At 40.5% G+C, this 16,141-nt stretch overlaps 1 protein-coding gene across 5 annotated transcripts in view; it reads right to left on the minus strand.

Moving 5' to 3' along the window:
• Positions 1-16,141, minus strand: part of Fat1 (FAT atypical cadherin 1) — a 119,372-nt gene that overhangs the window by 59,502 nt on the left and 43,729 nt on the right. For all 5 annotated transcript variants that reach the window (XM_027391168.2, XM_027391167.2, XM_027391164.2 and 2 more), the window contains one exon: positions 6,034-6,348. In XM_027391168.2, coding sequence (XP_027246969.1) covers positions 6,034-6,348 — 315 coding nt within the window. The remainder of the gene's footprint in view (positions 1-6,033; positions 6,349-16,141) is intronic.

Here is a 16,141-nt window from a genome sequence, read left to right on the forward strand (position 1 = left end):
TCACCTGCACCTTCCCTAAGCAGAGGAGCATGGGAAAGCATTGGGACTGGTCAAGAGACAGAAAGGATGTGGGGAAAGCATGGACAAGAGCCTTTAGTGCTGTCCTTAAAAAAAAAGAAAAAAAAAACATAAGGTGGCAAAAGGAGCTGGGGGTTGGCTGGATTAGACAACAGCAAGCAGCTGGCACAGAGCCTGGTTCTAGCTGCCTGGAAGATGCCAGTCTAAAGGACAGGGCAAGACAGAACAGTGGCTTAGCAAAACAGAGGAGGGGTTGGAGCAGGGGCTCACGGCTGGTTAGTGTGCAGGCTAGTTTTAGGTCAACTTGACACAAGCTAGAGTCATCAGAGAGGAAGGAGTCTCAACTGAAAACATGCCTCTGTAAGATCAAGTTGTTGGCAAGCCTGAAGGGCATTTTCTTAATCAGTGACTGATAATATATGATATCTTGTTGTGGGTGCAGCCATTCCTGTCCTGGGCTCTATAATGGGAGGAGCAAGCGGGTAAGCAGCACCCCTCTTTGGCCTCTGTCATCAGCTCCTGCCCTCACTGCTTTTGGTGATGAACTGTCAAATGGAACTGTGAGTGAAATAAATCCTTTCCTACCCAAGTTGCTTTTGGTCATGGTGTTTCATTACAGCAATAGTCACCCTAACTAAAGACAGTTAGCTTCCTGTGAAAGGCAACCACTAGGTCATCCTCAGTCAGCTCAGAACACCAATATAGAAAATAAGAACATGCGGTTAAGATACTAAAGAGGGAAATCAAGGGGACCATGTAAAAGTCGAACTTTTCTTGGGCAATGCAGGTGATGAACGATCATCACGAGGAGCACAGACTAGCCAGAATTGGAGGACAGCCCATTCCGGGTATCCTCCAAAGCATATTTTGGAGAATCGGAAAGTGAACTCTTCTTTGGTTTTCTACCAACTCCAGAAACACATGATACTAACACATTTATAGCTAAAATTAATCGGCGCCAGGTGTTGGTGGCATACGCCTAATCCCAGCACGCAGGAGGCAGAGGCAGAGGCAGGCAGATCTCTGTGGGTTCGAGGCCAGCCTGGTCTCCAGAGCAAGTGCCAGGATAGGCTCCAAAGCCACAGAGAAACCCTGTCTCGAAAAAAACCAAAAAATAAAATAAAATAAAATAAAATAAATCGGCAAGTTTGCTTTTGATTTTCTAAACACACACACACACAACCTTGGTTGCAATTATCTCTACTACTCCTTCAATGAAGCTTTTTGGGAGAGGAGTATATTCATATTTATTGCATATCTAAAACTGAATGAGGATTTTTAAGATTAAAAAAAAGCAGTAACTGAGTTTTCATATCTGTATCAAGGGGTCAGAGTTATACTGTAAAGATAACAAAAACCAACAAAATAGATGAAGTAACAGTTTACAAGGCATTAACTGTCTGACCCCCCCCAAAAAAAAAGTCTTGATCAGCTTTCATTCTTCATGGTTTTCAGAACACTCATTCTTGCCTAAAGTCCAGGAGATAATGGAACTATATGATCTCCTGAAGAGTTTTATCCATGTTAATGGTGGCATTATTACCTACAACCAAACATGGTAACAGCCAAATGCCCATCAATTACTGGATGAACAAACTGTATCCGCACAAGGATACAAAGAAGGACTTAAGGCTCCTTCAGAGCTGCATCATGCATGGCTCTCAAACAAATGTGCTATGTGGAACCCTTCTCCCCCAAAAAATACACACCATGTCAGCTCATCTATGTGAAATCCTAATGGCAAATGTATTATATATGATTAATATAATGAGCGGAGCAGATCAGAAGTCATCTAGGGACAAGGGCAGTGGGAGTGACAGGGACTACAGAAAACCAAGAGGAAATCCTTTGTAGCGAAGGATATGCCCACTGCTGACAAGGTGACCGCTTCCCGGGTACAGACAAATGTCAAGACTTACTGAACTGCACTTTTTCAGTCTGTGCCATTTATTGCATGTTAACTGTATCTCAAGGGAGCTTCTTAAAAGTAAAAAAGACTTTACTTTTGTATCAAAAACCTGGAAGATAACAAATACACTGAGACGAAGACTTTGGTCGTTCCTGAAGTGGGCTCATGCCTCAAGAGTAACCTTCAAACTTATCTGTAAACTGTGTGTCACTCCTCACCACTGATCACGTGACACCGTGCACACAGGTGGAGTCGGGCTCTGGGGGTTACTGGAGGATAAGGAAGCATGTAAAAGCTCACACTGGTCTCTTTTGTCTGGGGTTCCTCCTCTGTCCTTGGCATACCACAGAGCTATGATGCTTTGCTTGCGTGAGCAGGCAGTGTCAAGGCTCCGAACAATAAAATATCTATGCTCCTGTCTCTCTCCTGCCTTGAGCAGAGGCACAATTTATGTTAAAAGAAGCAGGCTGACCCTAACTGATATTTGATACATCCAAACAAAAAGTTACTGAAATCTCCGCTGTTAACAAAAGTGTCTGTGTTAGGGAAGGAAAATGAATTAAGCCTTTTGCCCCTGTGCCCTAAATGAGAAATCTCATCAGCGCCTACTTATAATTAGTATACTAACACATGTCTCAGATGTAGAAAGACAGCCTCAGCGCCATAATTAAACACTGGAAGATACTAAAAGAAAAAGCTCATTCAAGCTTGCCACTTGGAGACCAAAATTCGAATAAATTATAGAACTCTAGTTCCAGAAAGCTTATTTAAAAAAAAAAAAAGTCAAAAAAAAAAAAAAAAACTGGGATATTCCCATCATTTACAGAATGACTATAGGATGTCATTTAAATGTCTACAAAATGTCCTAAGCACTTGATACAGGCTCTGGGAAAATAAGTCTGTATTCATGAAGGCAACACAAACACTATCTTTAGTCCTTACTCAAGCATTCCAGTGTCCAGGCTGCCAGCCATTCACCTAACTGCATCTCTTAAGATACTAACTACTCCATCTGCTTCCCCACCTTCAAAATCACTTCCAGAGGCTATTTCCTGAATGTCCCCTCAACATCAGTCTGTCCCCAGTTGCTGCACACACCTTCATTACAGGCTGTGTCACACTGCCTCTCACACACACCCTTCCCTGGGCTCCTTCACACCTCCAAATGACATACTTGTAAAGCAACCCCTCGAGGAGCCACACTCCCAGTGCAGAGACAGAAAACATTTCATGTTCAGACAGATACTTTGGAAGGTTTTCAGTGGTCTCCAAGGAAGCAAATGTGCACTTCACCCTACATTTGTTTATCCAAAGAAAATGCACAACTCTATTAATCCACTGAAACCTTGGATGTCATATACATTAAACACGCAATTGAAACATGCAAGAGAAACAGGCTGCAGCACATTTTCCACAAAGGACTAGCCTTATTAACGATGTAGATCACTCATGGCTAATCCTAAAGCCACCCCCTAATGTCTGTTTCCTCCCCGGTCCTAGGAGGAAAGCCTAACTATGGCCACCTCTCAGAGTGCCAGCTCAGTGATTTTCTCCTTCAGTCGTTAATTACTAAGGATCCTGATTTAAGGTCTCCAGGTGGTGTTCCAGGTCAGTAAATCACAAGAACTTTCTTCTTTCAGATCCTCTTTCACCGGCTCCCACAATCCAACCAGAATTTTAACAAACCACCTCTTACAACTGGCAGTCTGTTAAAGGGTCTCAGGGAATGAGGTTCCTGTTAGTATCACTTGGGCCATGAGGCACACGCTTACATTTTCTGCTGAGTTGGGAGAACAGAACCACTTGGAGACATAGCTCATGATACCGTACTTATTATATTTTCTTAACAATATGCTTGCTAAACCAGGGCTATTTTTGGATCTTTAAAGACACGGTGGCTTGTGCAACTCTCTTTCCTAAACATAGTTTGTAACATGCTTCTCAGCAATAGAGCTATACACTATACTTACCCTCACCCTACTCCTATCTGCCTTCAAGCTTTAAAAGCAACCTGTTTGGAGACTGGTGCATTTTCTCCTACTATCTTACCATCAGGATACCCGTGCTTCACACCCAGGGGTGAAAGCTCACACTGAACTCCTAGAGGGTGTGTATTCACACAGAAGATTAGAAAGAGTGCCAGAGTATGCAGACATCCTTTCCTAAGAGCCACAAAGGAGAGACCCAGAAGGTAAGGCAAGGCTGGATGCAGGCTCATTCCAGGGGACCCAACACTGGCATCATTATTCCTAAGCCCTAATCTAGACCATTTTAAACTTTCTTTCTCCTATTAGTTAGGCCTAGACCTGCTGTATTTGCTCAGATAATGGAAGGACATTTATCACTTGCTTTCCTATCTCTTCAAGGAGGACTTACTCTAATCTAAAAGAGGGACTGAGGTGTAAGATTTAAACACTTTAGAAATCTAGTTCATTAAACAGTTTTAAGCAGAATTAGTTGAATTCTTAAGTTATCTTATCAAGGTTTGTCTCCTTTAGACTTTTCTCTCTTTTGATACTGGGACTACCCCCTTTGGTTTGGGCACACACTGGGGACTCTTAAACTTTCCTCTGAAATTATTTTAAGCTTACGCATTTCTTCTTTTATAGCTGGCAGTGTGTTCTAAGTTTCTGACTCTTAGTTTCCAGATACCTTTCATTTGATTTAACTTCTGACACTCAAAGGTAAGACAGCAGTATCAGGATAGCTACATATGCTCTATGATGCCAGGTTCATCAGATTCTACCAGCAAAGATGGAAAAAACACACACTAGTTTTAAGGCCAGTAGTTGATAGGCTAAGCCATTTCATCATCCTACAAGGAAACTATCATTTCAATGTCATACAGTAGCTGTTGTTTTAACTGATTAATAATAAAATAAAATTGTTCTGCACTCAACATGTAAAGTTTTCATAGCTCAAACAGAGCCAAGTTGCCCACTATGCAAATGCAAATGGTAACTGCATTGATCATCTCTTTTTAGTGTGGAAAATATTGAGACCTAAGAACCAAGAAAAGAATAAAACACAGTATCCAGTGTGGAACATCAGAGATTGTGGGCTCTCAGGATCGAGGAAGACTGCTGGTCATGAAGTCAACCTTCTAAGAAGCAGAAGGTCACACACACTTGTGGATTTTTTTGTTGTTGTTGTTTTCATTATGAGCATATGTGTGTTTATCTGTGTATGAGTTTGTGCCTATTGAGTTTGTGCCTTAGTGCAGGTGCCAGAGGCCAGAGGCATTAGACAACCTGGAGCCAAAGTTTGCAGAAGGTTGGGAGCCACCAAAAGTGGGTGCCAGAAACTGAACTTGGGTCTTCTGCAAGAGGAGCACACGCTCTTGAACCAATGAGCTATCTGTCTCTTCAGTCCCTGTGAGGTCCCAGACTCAGAGAGGAGAAGAAAGGAAATGGATGGGGTGTTGGTTCATGAAAGTGATGGCTTCCAACCCTATAGTGACTTAGCCCTAATTCTGTTACCTACAGTCAGAGCACTGGGAAGAACTTAAAACAGTCTTACAAAGCAATGAATTGTGAAATAAAATCTAATATTGTTCCCAAATAAAGGACCATTACAAAAATTCAGATATATAACAGCAAAATTTGCTCTGGGTTTATTATGTCATCATTGAACTACTATTGAAATAATGAAAACTGCTTTAGACCCAGAGTGCAAAGCTTTTACTGTGGAGCAAAATCATAAACCAGCTAGATCTGTGGTTCTCAAACTTCCTAATGCTGCGACCCTTTAATGCAGTTAATTCCTCGTGTTGTGGTGACCCTCAACCATAAAATTATTTTCATTACTACTGTAATTTCGCTACTGTTATGAATTGTAATATAAATATCTGTGTTTTCCAATGGTCTTTTGGGGGTTGTAACAAATAGGCTGAGAACTGCTAAGCTATGTGGTAGGAAAGCCCAAAGAGGTAAGCACATGTTTGGATTAAATTTCATCCAAAAATAAAGGCTTATTCTGAACAACCAAAAAAGTAAGGGGAGTGCCAAATCCAATAAAGCTCAGCAACAAAGAAATGCTAACTCTTGAGTTTGCACCTGGGAGAGTATACTCATACATACACAGTCCATTTAAAAGTACTGGCGTACCTGTTTTGGGATGTATCGAGAAAAATCCTTGTGGATTTCCACTTGTAATTTTGTATGTCAGCTTGTCACTGGAGCTAGAATCCGGGTCAAATGCCTCAATCTGGACCACAGATACATCCTTGGGTGAATTTTCTATTATTTCTGGATAGTACACAGGCTCTGATGTCTGTGGTGCGTTATCATTGACATCCTCCACCTCTATGTAGACCTCTATGAAGGATGACAGGGGTACCACACCCTGATCCGTGGCATAGACTGTGAGCCAGTAATGGGAAGTCGATTCCCTGTCCAGTCGATCTGAAGTCTCTATAACACCTAGAGAGAAAGAAGTGAACAAAACAAAAAAGTTAACGACACGCACAAGTCACCACTTACTAGATGCATGAACTTCAGCAAGCTTCCTAACCCCCCTGCCTCAGTTTCCCTTCCTACAGAATGGAGATTGATTAGATGAGTTAATACCTATGTAATGGTCAAATGTATAGCATATAATACAGACTATAAGAAATATTTACAATTATCAGTGTCAAGCAGACCACTTTAAAAATGTATGATTTGAATCTGAAATAGGCACAAAGAGATCATCTCACGGTCTAATAATTACCCTGTGTTCCAAAGATAAAATTTACAGCTGGTTGAAATGTGTTGGCTTTCATGGAGATTAAGCAGGAAACCAAAGACAAACCAGAGTCAGGGCTCAATTCCATTCTTTAAGCCACAGCCCAGGACAGAGACCATGGGTAACGTTCCTCAGAGTTAGACTACCCAAACCTTTAAAAACTGCTAAGAAAAGAAATTTGGAAATTTTTGCAAGAGATTGTTCAGATCTCTTCCACACTAAACTTCTTATATTTTTAACCATCTTAAGTAAACCAGTATGTTATAAAAAACATAAATTCTCCTTGTTACATTCTAAACTAAGAGGCATGTATGGTCCCTGGCTACTCATATTTCTGGCTTCTCATACGAAGCACAGTCACTACTCAAAGAGTAAACTGTTCCAGTATCTTGGCTGGCCTTAGGATATAGAGTCTACTATTGAGACCCCAACTAGAAAACAGTTTTTATAGAGAGGACTAGTAAGAGAGAAAGTGTACCACTGCTGAGCGGGGCCAGAAGATTGGTGCTATTTTGGCTCTGTCATGGAAATCTATTAAAACTTTAGTTTCAGAATCCTCCCCCAACAAAGTGATTAAAAGTGGAAATATCAACTCTCTTAAGCAAATCTGGCCTTTCACTTAATGGCATAATCTTGCCTTTTGGCTCCTAGGATGATCGATCACTGTGAACCAATGACACCTTCAGCATTCAACACCATGCACCTGCCTACACTTCAGAAATCCTCCAGCTGCACAATCACTAAGGTTCCCCATCCAATGCAAATTACAAAATCAAACACCAAGGTCATCTATGTTCAGCAGTAAAACAGTATTTATCTCAACCACTAACCTGGTTTATGAATTTAAACTATCAAAAAACTCTTTGCTGTATGGAACACAATGTTCTGAAATGTGGATACATTGTAGAGTGGTTTAGTTGAGCTAATCAACTATACATTACCTCCTATAGGTAGGTAGGTAGGTAAGTAGGTAGGTGTGTGTGTGTGTGTGTGTGTGTGTGTGTGTGTGTGTGTGTGTGTAGAATATTTAATACCTACTCAACAATTTTTCAGGCACTGTATGGTTATCAACTATGGTTAATAAAGTGCTTGCATTGGGGATTATTTAAATTTCAGTGCTTGCTTTTTGAGGGTGACATCAGAAGTCACAGCATACTGAATAATAACCAAACGTAAAGTGAACTACCTTAAGATGAATGTTTACAGCCACTTATGATTAACAACTGATTACACGCTAAAATGGTTGTTCTTTCCTCTAACCCAATCTATACAAATTCAATAATTCAATAATTAAATGACTACAATGTCACTGTTTGTATCTGCCACAAATACATCTTTTCTATCTTCCCTTGTTGATTGCAGCTTTCACTTTACCCAAGGAAGTCAGGGACAAGGGCTGTCTCCCCCACCCGGATTACATATTAACAAAACGAAGAGGCATATGCTTCTCTCCCGTGCTGCTACTCCATTAAAATGCAATTAAATTCATTGGACAAGTGAAGTATTATTAGAAAATTTCAAGCAGACAGACACATGGTGATCTTACCCCCCTGCCTTTCACTTCTAACCATCAAATATTTCATGCTGCTATCTTCCCCCTTTTTAAAATCATAGTTCTTTCAATGTAATTATAAGCTCATAAAGCAAGGACAATTATATAAGCCATTTACTATGGGTTTACTCTATGCCAGGCATCATGGCAATCCTGCATTGTCCTGTTTCATCTTTTCTGGCCTGCCTACACTAGAGCTGCTATTGTCCCTACTTCGTGATGGAAAACTCAAGAGATGAGGAACTTTTCCAGGGCCACAGTAAAAGGCAGCATTCATATGAATTCAGTGCCAGCAAGGATCCTGGTCAGGTCTACTCTGAGAACAACTGAGGGTATATATATATATATATATATTCCTGTGGTAACCCTAAAGATGAGACAGGCCTCAAATCCCATGGACTTTTTAATGTTAGTATTCGGGTGAAGATTATATATTCATTCAAATACAATGGCTTTAAGGGGAAACTATAAAATGCAAGCATATTATGATGGAAAACCAGTTATCATGTTTTTCCCCCTAGTCTCATCAGTATAGCCTTCTGCTGAGAACTGGTTCTCCCTGCCCCAATCACTTGGGCAACGGGGGTGGGGAGGATCTTTTTCTTAAAACTCCCAGTTCTGGTCAGGAGGAGAATAGCTGGGTATAAATAAAGGTTGAACATGAAACGCAGTGATTCTGCTCAGATATAAAAGAAAAACAGGGTTGTGTCAAATGCTACTTAAATGACTAAGATTAAGGAGCGAGATGCCCACTTTCCTATGGCATGAAGTCACACACTATGAGAGGCACAGAATACAACTGATGAACTTCCTCAATCAAATAAGGGTTGACAGGGATCCAGTCCGTGCTTTACAGAAGACCTCATTTCTAAAAGATCCCATGAGCCAGTCATCTAGAAGAAAGACTAGAAATAATGTGTACTCTTTCAGTCACTATGAGCCCTTATTCTTACAACCAGTACTTCCTAAACCTAGGACTAGCACAGGGGAAAACAAAAGGAAAACTGAAGCCTTCAAGCCATGGCTGGGTGTGAATCAGACAATTGTACTCATTCTTAAACTTCAACTCCTGTTCTTAATTCTCTTGCCTATGAATCAACTTTCAGTTGTTGATAATCTGTAACAAGTTCTTTTGTATGAGAAGTTACAAACTCATTCCTCTTGGGAGAAATAAGAACTAAGGAAATCTACAGTCTTTACTGATTTTATTAAACACATATCTTTATCTACAGATTCTCCTAGAATTTACATTCTGTCTTCAACAGCCTTTCCTCCCCCCCCCCCCCCGTTCCTAGTGATAATTTTCTATCCTTCATTTCTTTGCTTTTAAAACAAAAACAGAATGGTTGCTATGAGATGAATCTCCCACTTCTGGGTCCCAGATGCTGGGATTATAGGTGCGTGCCAACATGCCCGGTTCCCTCATTCACCTTTTTAGATAGCAATAACAGTGTGCAACTAGAGGACAGATAAAGCCAGGGCGTCAAAGGAAGAGGCAACACTGCCTTCTAGAGAATTCCCTCCAGTCAGATGCAGGGGTGGGGGAAATCCAATACGAATGGTAAGGAAAAAGGAAATCACAGGATTCTTATTTCATGAGGAATGTGGGACCCGCACAGGGCTCACTCTGACCATCATGCTGAGCACAGGAGACAGGTTCAGACATGCTTGGTCTACACACTGCCCAGCAGTGTAGCATAATCGGGAATTGTTCCTTGACTTTAATGAAGTATTTCAGAAGTCCTAAGTGCCCAACTTTCTAACCTTGAGAATACAACGAAGACATTTTAAAAACAGTTAATAAGCTGAACACTCTGAAGAAAAAGCTGGAAACATGAAACTATTAGCTAAGAATATTTATCATTCCTAACATGCTTGATGGGATTGCAAAGCCACCACCAGATGTCACTATGGAAACTGACTTTAAATATGCAACTACTGGAATCACTGCTGCACTGAAGGGAAAGAAAGACCATGTGATTTCTAGAAGCACGATCGGCAGTAACTGGGATATCTTTATCAGTTCCCTCTCCTCAAGACTTAGGGATCTATGGGGAGGAGGAGGAGGAGGAAAGATGTTAAGAGCTAGAGGTGATGGACGATGCCAAGGAAAGTGTCTTCCCGATACAGCAGGCCTGATGCACAGCTGAATGACAGAGACTGTGGCAGCATGCACAAGACCTGCCAGTTCAAACAAGACAAAAATCTCTGAACTGAGGAGGGGAGGTAGACATGAAGTCTCAACCCTAATCAAGAAGGTACTTCTAATCAATACCTGCTAGCAAAGGGAAAACGAGTTTTCTCCAATGGAGTGTCAAAAAGTCTATCAACCACACTCCAGGGCAGGCCCTGTTTCCAAGAGTAGTTGGCCAACACAAAACGGACTCCATGTTTTATTTTGGTAGATGTTTTGTTTGAGTATTTTGTCTTGTTTTGTTTTTTAACTCGTTTAATTGATTCTCATTTTTAGGGGTGGGGAGTCTGTGGGGGAGAAAGAGAGAAAAGATTAAGTAGGGTGGGTAAGGAGGATCTTGGAATTTGGGGACCGAAAAAAATAATCAAAATACATTGTATGAAAGAAAATTAATTTTAAAAATTAAGAAAAAGGAAAAACACAGCTGTGGCAGACCCTCCTTCCAAAAGGACCCAAGAGATATTTAACTAAGCAGGTTATGGATGCTGTCGTCCCCTGGCCTGATTTTTCCAGGCTTATGGCACATAATACAATTTGCTCAAGTAAACAGTTTAAAGTAAATAAAGCTTCCTAAGCCTGGCTCGTTCTGCCTGCCACCAAGGCTGGCTTTACGGTTACTTCAAATCCTGTCCTCAACATCCACCCCTTTCACCAACTGACACAGTGGCCCCAGTTTCAACATAGTAACTTTTGTAAAGCAAAGTGAAGTTGCCACCGCCAAAAATAATTTAAGCCATTCAAATTTCCATGCCCACAGAATACCTCTCTTGTTGAAGTTTTGCCAATTTTATTTAACGGATCATGACCGTTAATAGGTCCTAGAGCCAGAGGTTTTGACAAAAAGCTTGTTATTTCTGACTCCTTGGTTACTCAAAAATAACTTCAATAACTTTACCCTACCCACCTCTAAAACTGGGAGGGGCTGGGGATACAGACTGGTGAGAGCACTTGCTAGGGAGACAGGTTCTGGCAAACTGCAGATAGTTAACATTCTGAAGCGGCTACTTACTCAGTCTACTTTATTGAAGAATGAAATAGAAGAAACATTTTTGGTATTGCAGTAAGAAGCTTGTATAATTGCTCATTTTGCCCAGTAAGAAGCTTAGACAATTGTTTTGTACAGGAAGAAACTAAATTCTGTACTAAATTTGAAAGCGGAATGCCCCATGTATATGAACACGCTCCCAAAATCACATTACTAAAGAAAAACCAAACACTTTGTATAAGAAATGACAGAAGGCTGGAGGTGCTGTCTCATGTTTGGAACCTCAGTCAGTACTCAGGAGACTGATGGAACAAACTGCCACCAAGTGAGTTTGATACCCGCCCTTGGTTCCAGTAGCAGGTCAAATAACAAAAACAAAAAAGAAAGGGAAGATGAAGAAAAGAAACAAGAAGAGAAGGAGGAACCGAGTTAAAATAAGTAAAAGTGAACACATGATCTAAAGCCATCTCTTACCTCTTATAGGGCAGACAAAATGCTAGGCAGAGAACACCCTACAGAGAAACCCCTCTGTATCTAAGAACACAATCAACCACAGGTAATCCCTACCTTTCCTGCTGAGCTGAAGATATGTTACTGACGACCAACAACCTTGTCTCAATTTTTCAAAATCAGTAACCTGTCGTGATTCTCATTTTATAAAAAGCCATTTATACCCAGAAGCAGAGGAAATCCGTGATAATAGTGGCAACTGTAGCAGTCAGGTGCGCCAGCCACTTGTGAACACATGTTTACCAATGTACATCCTAATATTTTCAACAATTAACATTTCAAAGTATATTTGCAGAAACTTACAATGTTTTAGGTCTATGATTTCTATATTTTATTATCTAGCATTATAGTAAATTAATAACTCAAAGGAGGTTTTTAAACACAGCAATGGTCAAGTTTGTTTTTTATTATTACTATTTAGTCTGGCTTCTACACCCTTAATTAAAGAATACATATTTCTAAACTTCCATTAGAAAGTGTTGAGGTAGCTTTAAAGTAATCTAAGCAAGCTCTTGGAAGAGAAGCTTACCAGCCTCGGATTAATTAAGCACATAATCTGATTTGGAGTATCATGTTTCAAGTCTGGAGATTTCTTTGATCTGCAGTCACTCCCAGGGCAAGCTCTGCAGACTCATGCTTTCGAGCCTTATGGAGAAGTGACTGGGCTCTGATTTCCACACAGAATCACTGATACTGCTGAGCCTTGATGCTTCTGATGAGGGCTCACAAGGTTAAACTCTCTTTGTAAGGAGGCTCATCCTTGGATATGGAAAGTTATGGGAATACCAATACATATTAATATTGACTTTTTGGAAACTCAAAAGAAAGCATATTCAACAAACTAATGGTGACATTTCTAGATATTTGCTGGAAGCTTCAGGAAACTATTTTAGTGAATACATTCTCCCTTTGTAGGCTAGTGAATGAACTTCATATTCTCTGTCTACATACACACACACACACACACACACACACACACACACACACACACACACACACCCACCCACCCACCATGCAGTTCTGGCTGTCTTGTAACTCATTATCTAGACCAGGCAGCCCCAAAGTCACAGAGATCCACCTGCCTTTGCCTCATGGGATTAAAGGCATGAGACACCAGGGTGCTGTTGCCATCTACTTGGGCAGGTGATCTTTATCAAGCCATCAGTGGTGGAGGGGAAATTACACACTCTAAAAGTCTGTCACCACTTGAGAATGACCTAAAAGCAACACCATTAAACAAGGAGCCCAACTAGCAGGCAAGCACATCAAGGAGGCTCAGATGCTAGGTGAAACAATGCAACTACTAAAGAGAACTCAACCAGACTCCATTCCACCATAACCACTACAACGTTACCATACTTACCACAGCATCTCTCTATGCTGTGCAGACTATACTCACACTAAAATAACATATAGTAATAACAAGGACAGGTATCATGAGAGTAACTGTGAATAGATTATCCATGTTAAAATACTAAGTACCCCAGAGTTCTCAATCATAAGCTAATTATAAAAGTTTATAGTAGATCAAAAGTGACAATTTTAAGGAAAACCCCTTGAGAAAGAAATGTCAATAGATTCCTTGTTAGATCGAATGCAGTTCTCAACACTGACCTAACTGATATTTGAAAAGTACTTCATGGTTTATCTTCTTCAACAACATTTCATGTTGTTTGTAGTATCTTGGAATTTGCTAGGAATACTCGAGAACTTCACATTACTGACTACTGCCTGGTTTAATCCATGCAACAAACATGAAATTCCTACCATGTACCAGGCATGGTACCAGGCACTTGAGGAATTAAGAAAGAGGAAAACTGGGTCTTGTGGGAAATAACTAAGTGAAAATTAATTCACCAGAACAGCAGGGAAACTGTTTGAGAAAGGTAACACTGTATTTTAACAACTAGGTACAGCAACAGCTCTCTCACACATAAAGTCCTATCTAAGGTTAGAGATTCCTGCCTGAATTTCATGGGGCAATATGGGATCATACGATCTTACAAATAATCACAGCGTAGCTCCATCCTGTGAAAAATGAACATGGAAAAAAGGCAGTGGGAGGTTAGAGCAATGAGTAGATGCTATTTGCTCAACTGCTAATATTTTCTAATTTGTGAAAAAGAAATATCTCTACAGATATGAATTATATCATATTATTAAAAAAAATCACTGTTTCACAAAGGGTTAATTGAAGGTCTTATCAACACAACTTAAGAACTCTCAAGAATATAAAAGCCAAAAGGCAAAAGTGAAGAGTGACTTGCTGATTTTCCTAAACTGACTAACAACCGCTTAGAGCGTGTGTATGGAAAAGTATGTTTCATTACGAAGACAAAGCACCATTCAGTGAGTGAAATGTCAGTTGAAACAACCAGTCCTGTGCCAGCCTCTTGAGTTCCTTGCTAAAGAAGGAATGGAATGAGCTCGGGCCTGCCCCTTCCCAGACCGCCCAGGTCACTGTCTGCACACACACAGCTCCTGCCAAAACGGCCAGTTGTCTCTGGAGTCCTAGAATGCACAAGCTGGAAGGGACCAGAACTGAGCAGAACAGAGAAGGCTTCCCTTTCTCTGAGCTTGCTTGAACTCCTATACAACAAAATTTAAATGCAGAAAAGGACGGCAACTGATTTTCTTAAAATAAAACCTAAGATCCATATGCTATTCAGCTGTACAAGAAGCAAGGTATGTTGCACGAAAAGTGAGTGCCAACGAAGCAAATAAAAATTCCATTTGCTTTTTGCCATTTGTGATACGGGACCTGTATCAACTCCTACCTTCCTCTCCCACACTCAAGCAGCAGTTTTCTTTTCTTTTTTTCTTTTTTTTGGCTAGAATTTTTGATCAAATATGTAGTAAGAAATTTTAAAACAGAATTTTACTTTAATAAAGCAAGTTTTCAATTTGAAAATTTCAGCTATTTACGTGTTGAACAGAAGCAATTTACAGGATCTATTCACATACCATTAATATCCAAAACAACCATTTTTGCTGTCAAATACCAAATCTCTAAGAATTAAAAAACTCTTAGGTCAACCTAACCTACCCATATACTACTTCACAGACACAATCAGGTACTTGGTAGAAACCTTGATTACCATAATTTTTGGTGGTAAACACCTCAAATTATCTCAACTGTCTCTACATAAAGATCTCAATTCAGTATAAAGCTTGATTTTACAGATGTAGGAAACTTTGTTAAAACAAAGGATCTTAGCCGGGTATTGGTGGCACACGCCTTTAATCCCAGCACTCGGGAGGCACAGGCAGGTGGATCTCTGTGAGTTTCAGACAAGCCTGGTCTACAAGAGCTAGTTCCAGGACACCCTCCAAAGCCACAGAGAAACCCTGTCTCGAAAAACCAAAAACCAAAAACAAACAAACAAAAAAACCCAAAGGATCTTTAGGAATCCAATATGTGTTGTTTTTTGTTTGTTTGTTTGTTTGTTTGTTTGTTTTTGTTTATTTTTCCAGAAAGGGGTTCTCTGTGTAGCCCTGGCTGCCCTGGAACTCACTCTGTAGACCAGGTTGGCCTCAAACTCACAGAGATTCACCTGACTCTGCTTCTGCCTCCCGAGTACCGGGATTAAAGGCATGCATCACCACAGCCCAGACACATTTTTCTTAGGTGAATGACATATTTATGTAACTGAGGATTTCTAATTTGATATTTTAATGACAAAAGATAGTGTACTAATGGACTCTAAAATTATTAAATAATCAAGAATGAAAGACTCTAGAGCAGGCAATATACACTCAAACCCTCAGGACCATGATTTCTGAGCAGCCAACTATGGTGTGCAGATGCAAATTATCTAAAGGACACTATTTTAAGCAGAAGGGAAGCAAATTGTGAAGTTCTCACAAACAGCGAACTCCATTAAAGACGAGAAGGCTGTTGCTGGCTCATCAGTTTAGAGAGGAAGAACATAATTGTTAAGACATGAAGAGACAATTTAAGAACAGATAGGTGGGGTAAGGTCCTTGTCAAGTGATCATGAGGACCTAGGTTCAGATCCCAACAACTACATAAAAAGCCACTCACACTGTGTGTGCCTATAATACCTGTGCTGGGGCAGCAGACATAGGAGGATCCCTGGGTTTGGTGACTAGCTAGTCCTACTCCTTCCAGGCTCAGTGAGAGGCGGTGATTCTCACAGACTCCCAGTCATTACTCAAGGGAGTACAATTTGACTACTTCGGAAAAAGAAAACAATTTCAGTATCACCCAGTGTGGCCTCAAGAGCC

The sequence above is a fragment of the Cricetulus griseus genome (assembly GCF_003668045.3).
Source record: "Cricetulus griseus strain 17A/GY chromosome 1 unlocalized genomic scaffold, alternate assembly CriGri-PICRH-1.0 chr1_1, whole genome shotgun sequence".
NCBI classification, from domain to species: Eukaryota; Metazoa; Chordata; class Mammalia; order Rodentia; family Cricetidae; genus Cricetulus; species Cricetulus griseus.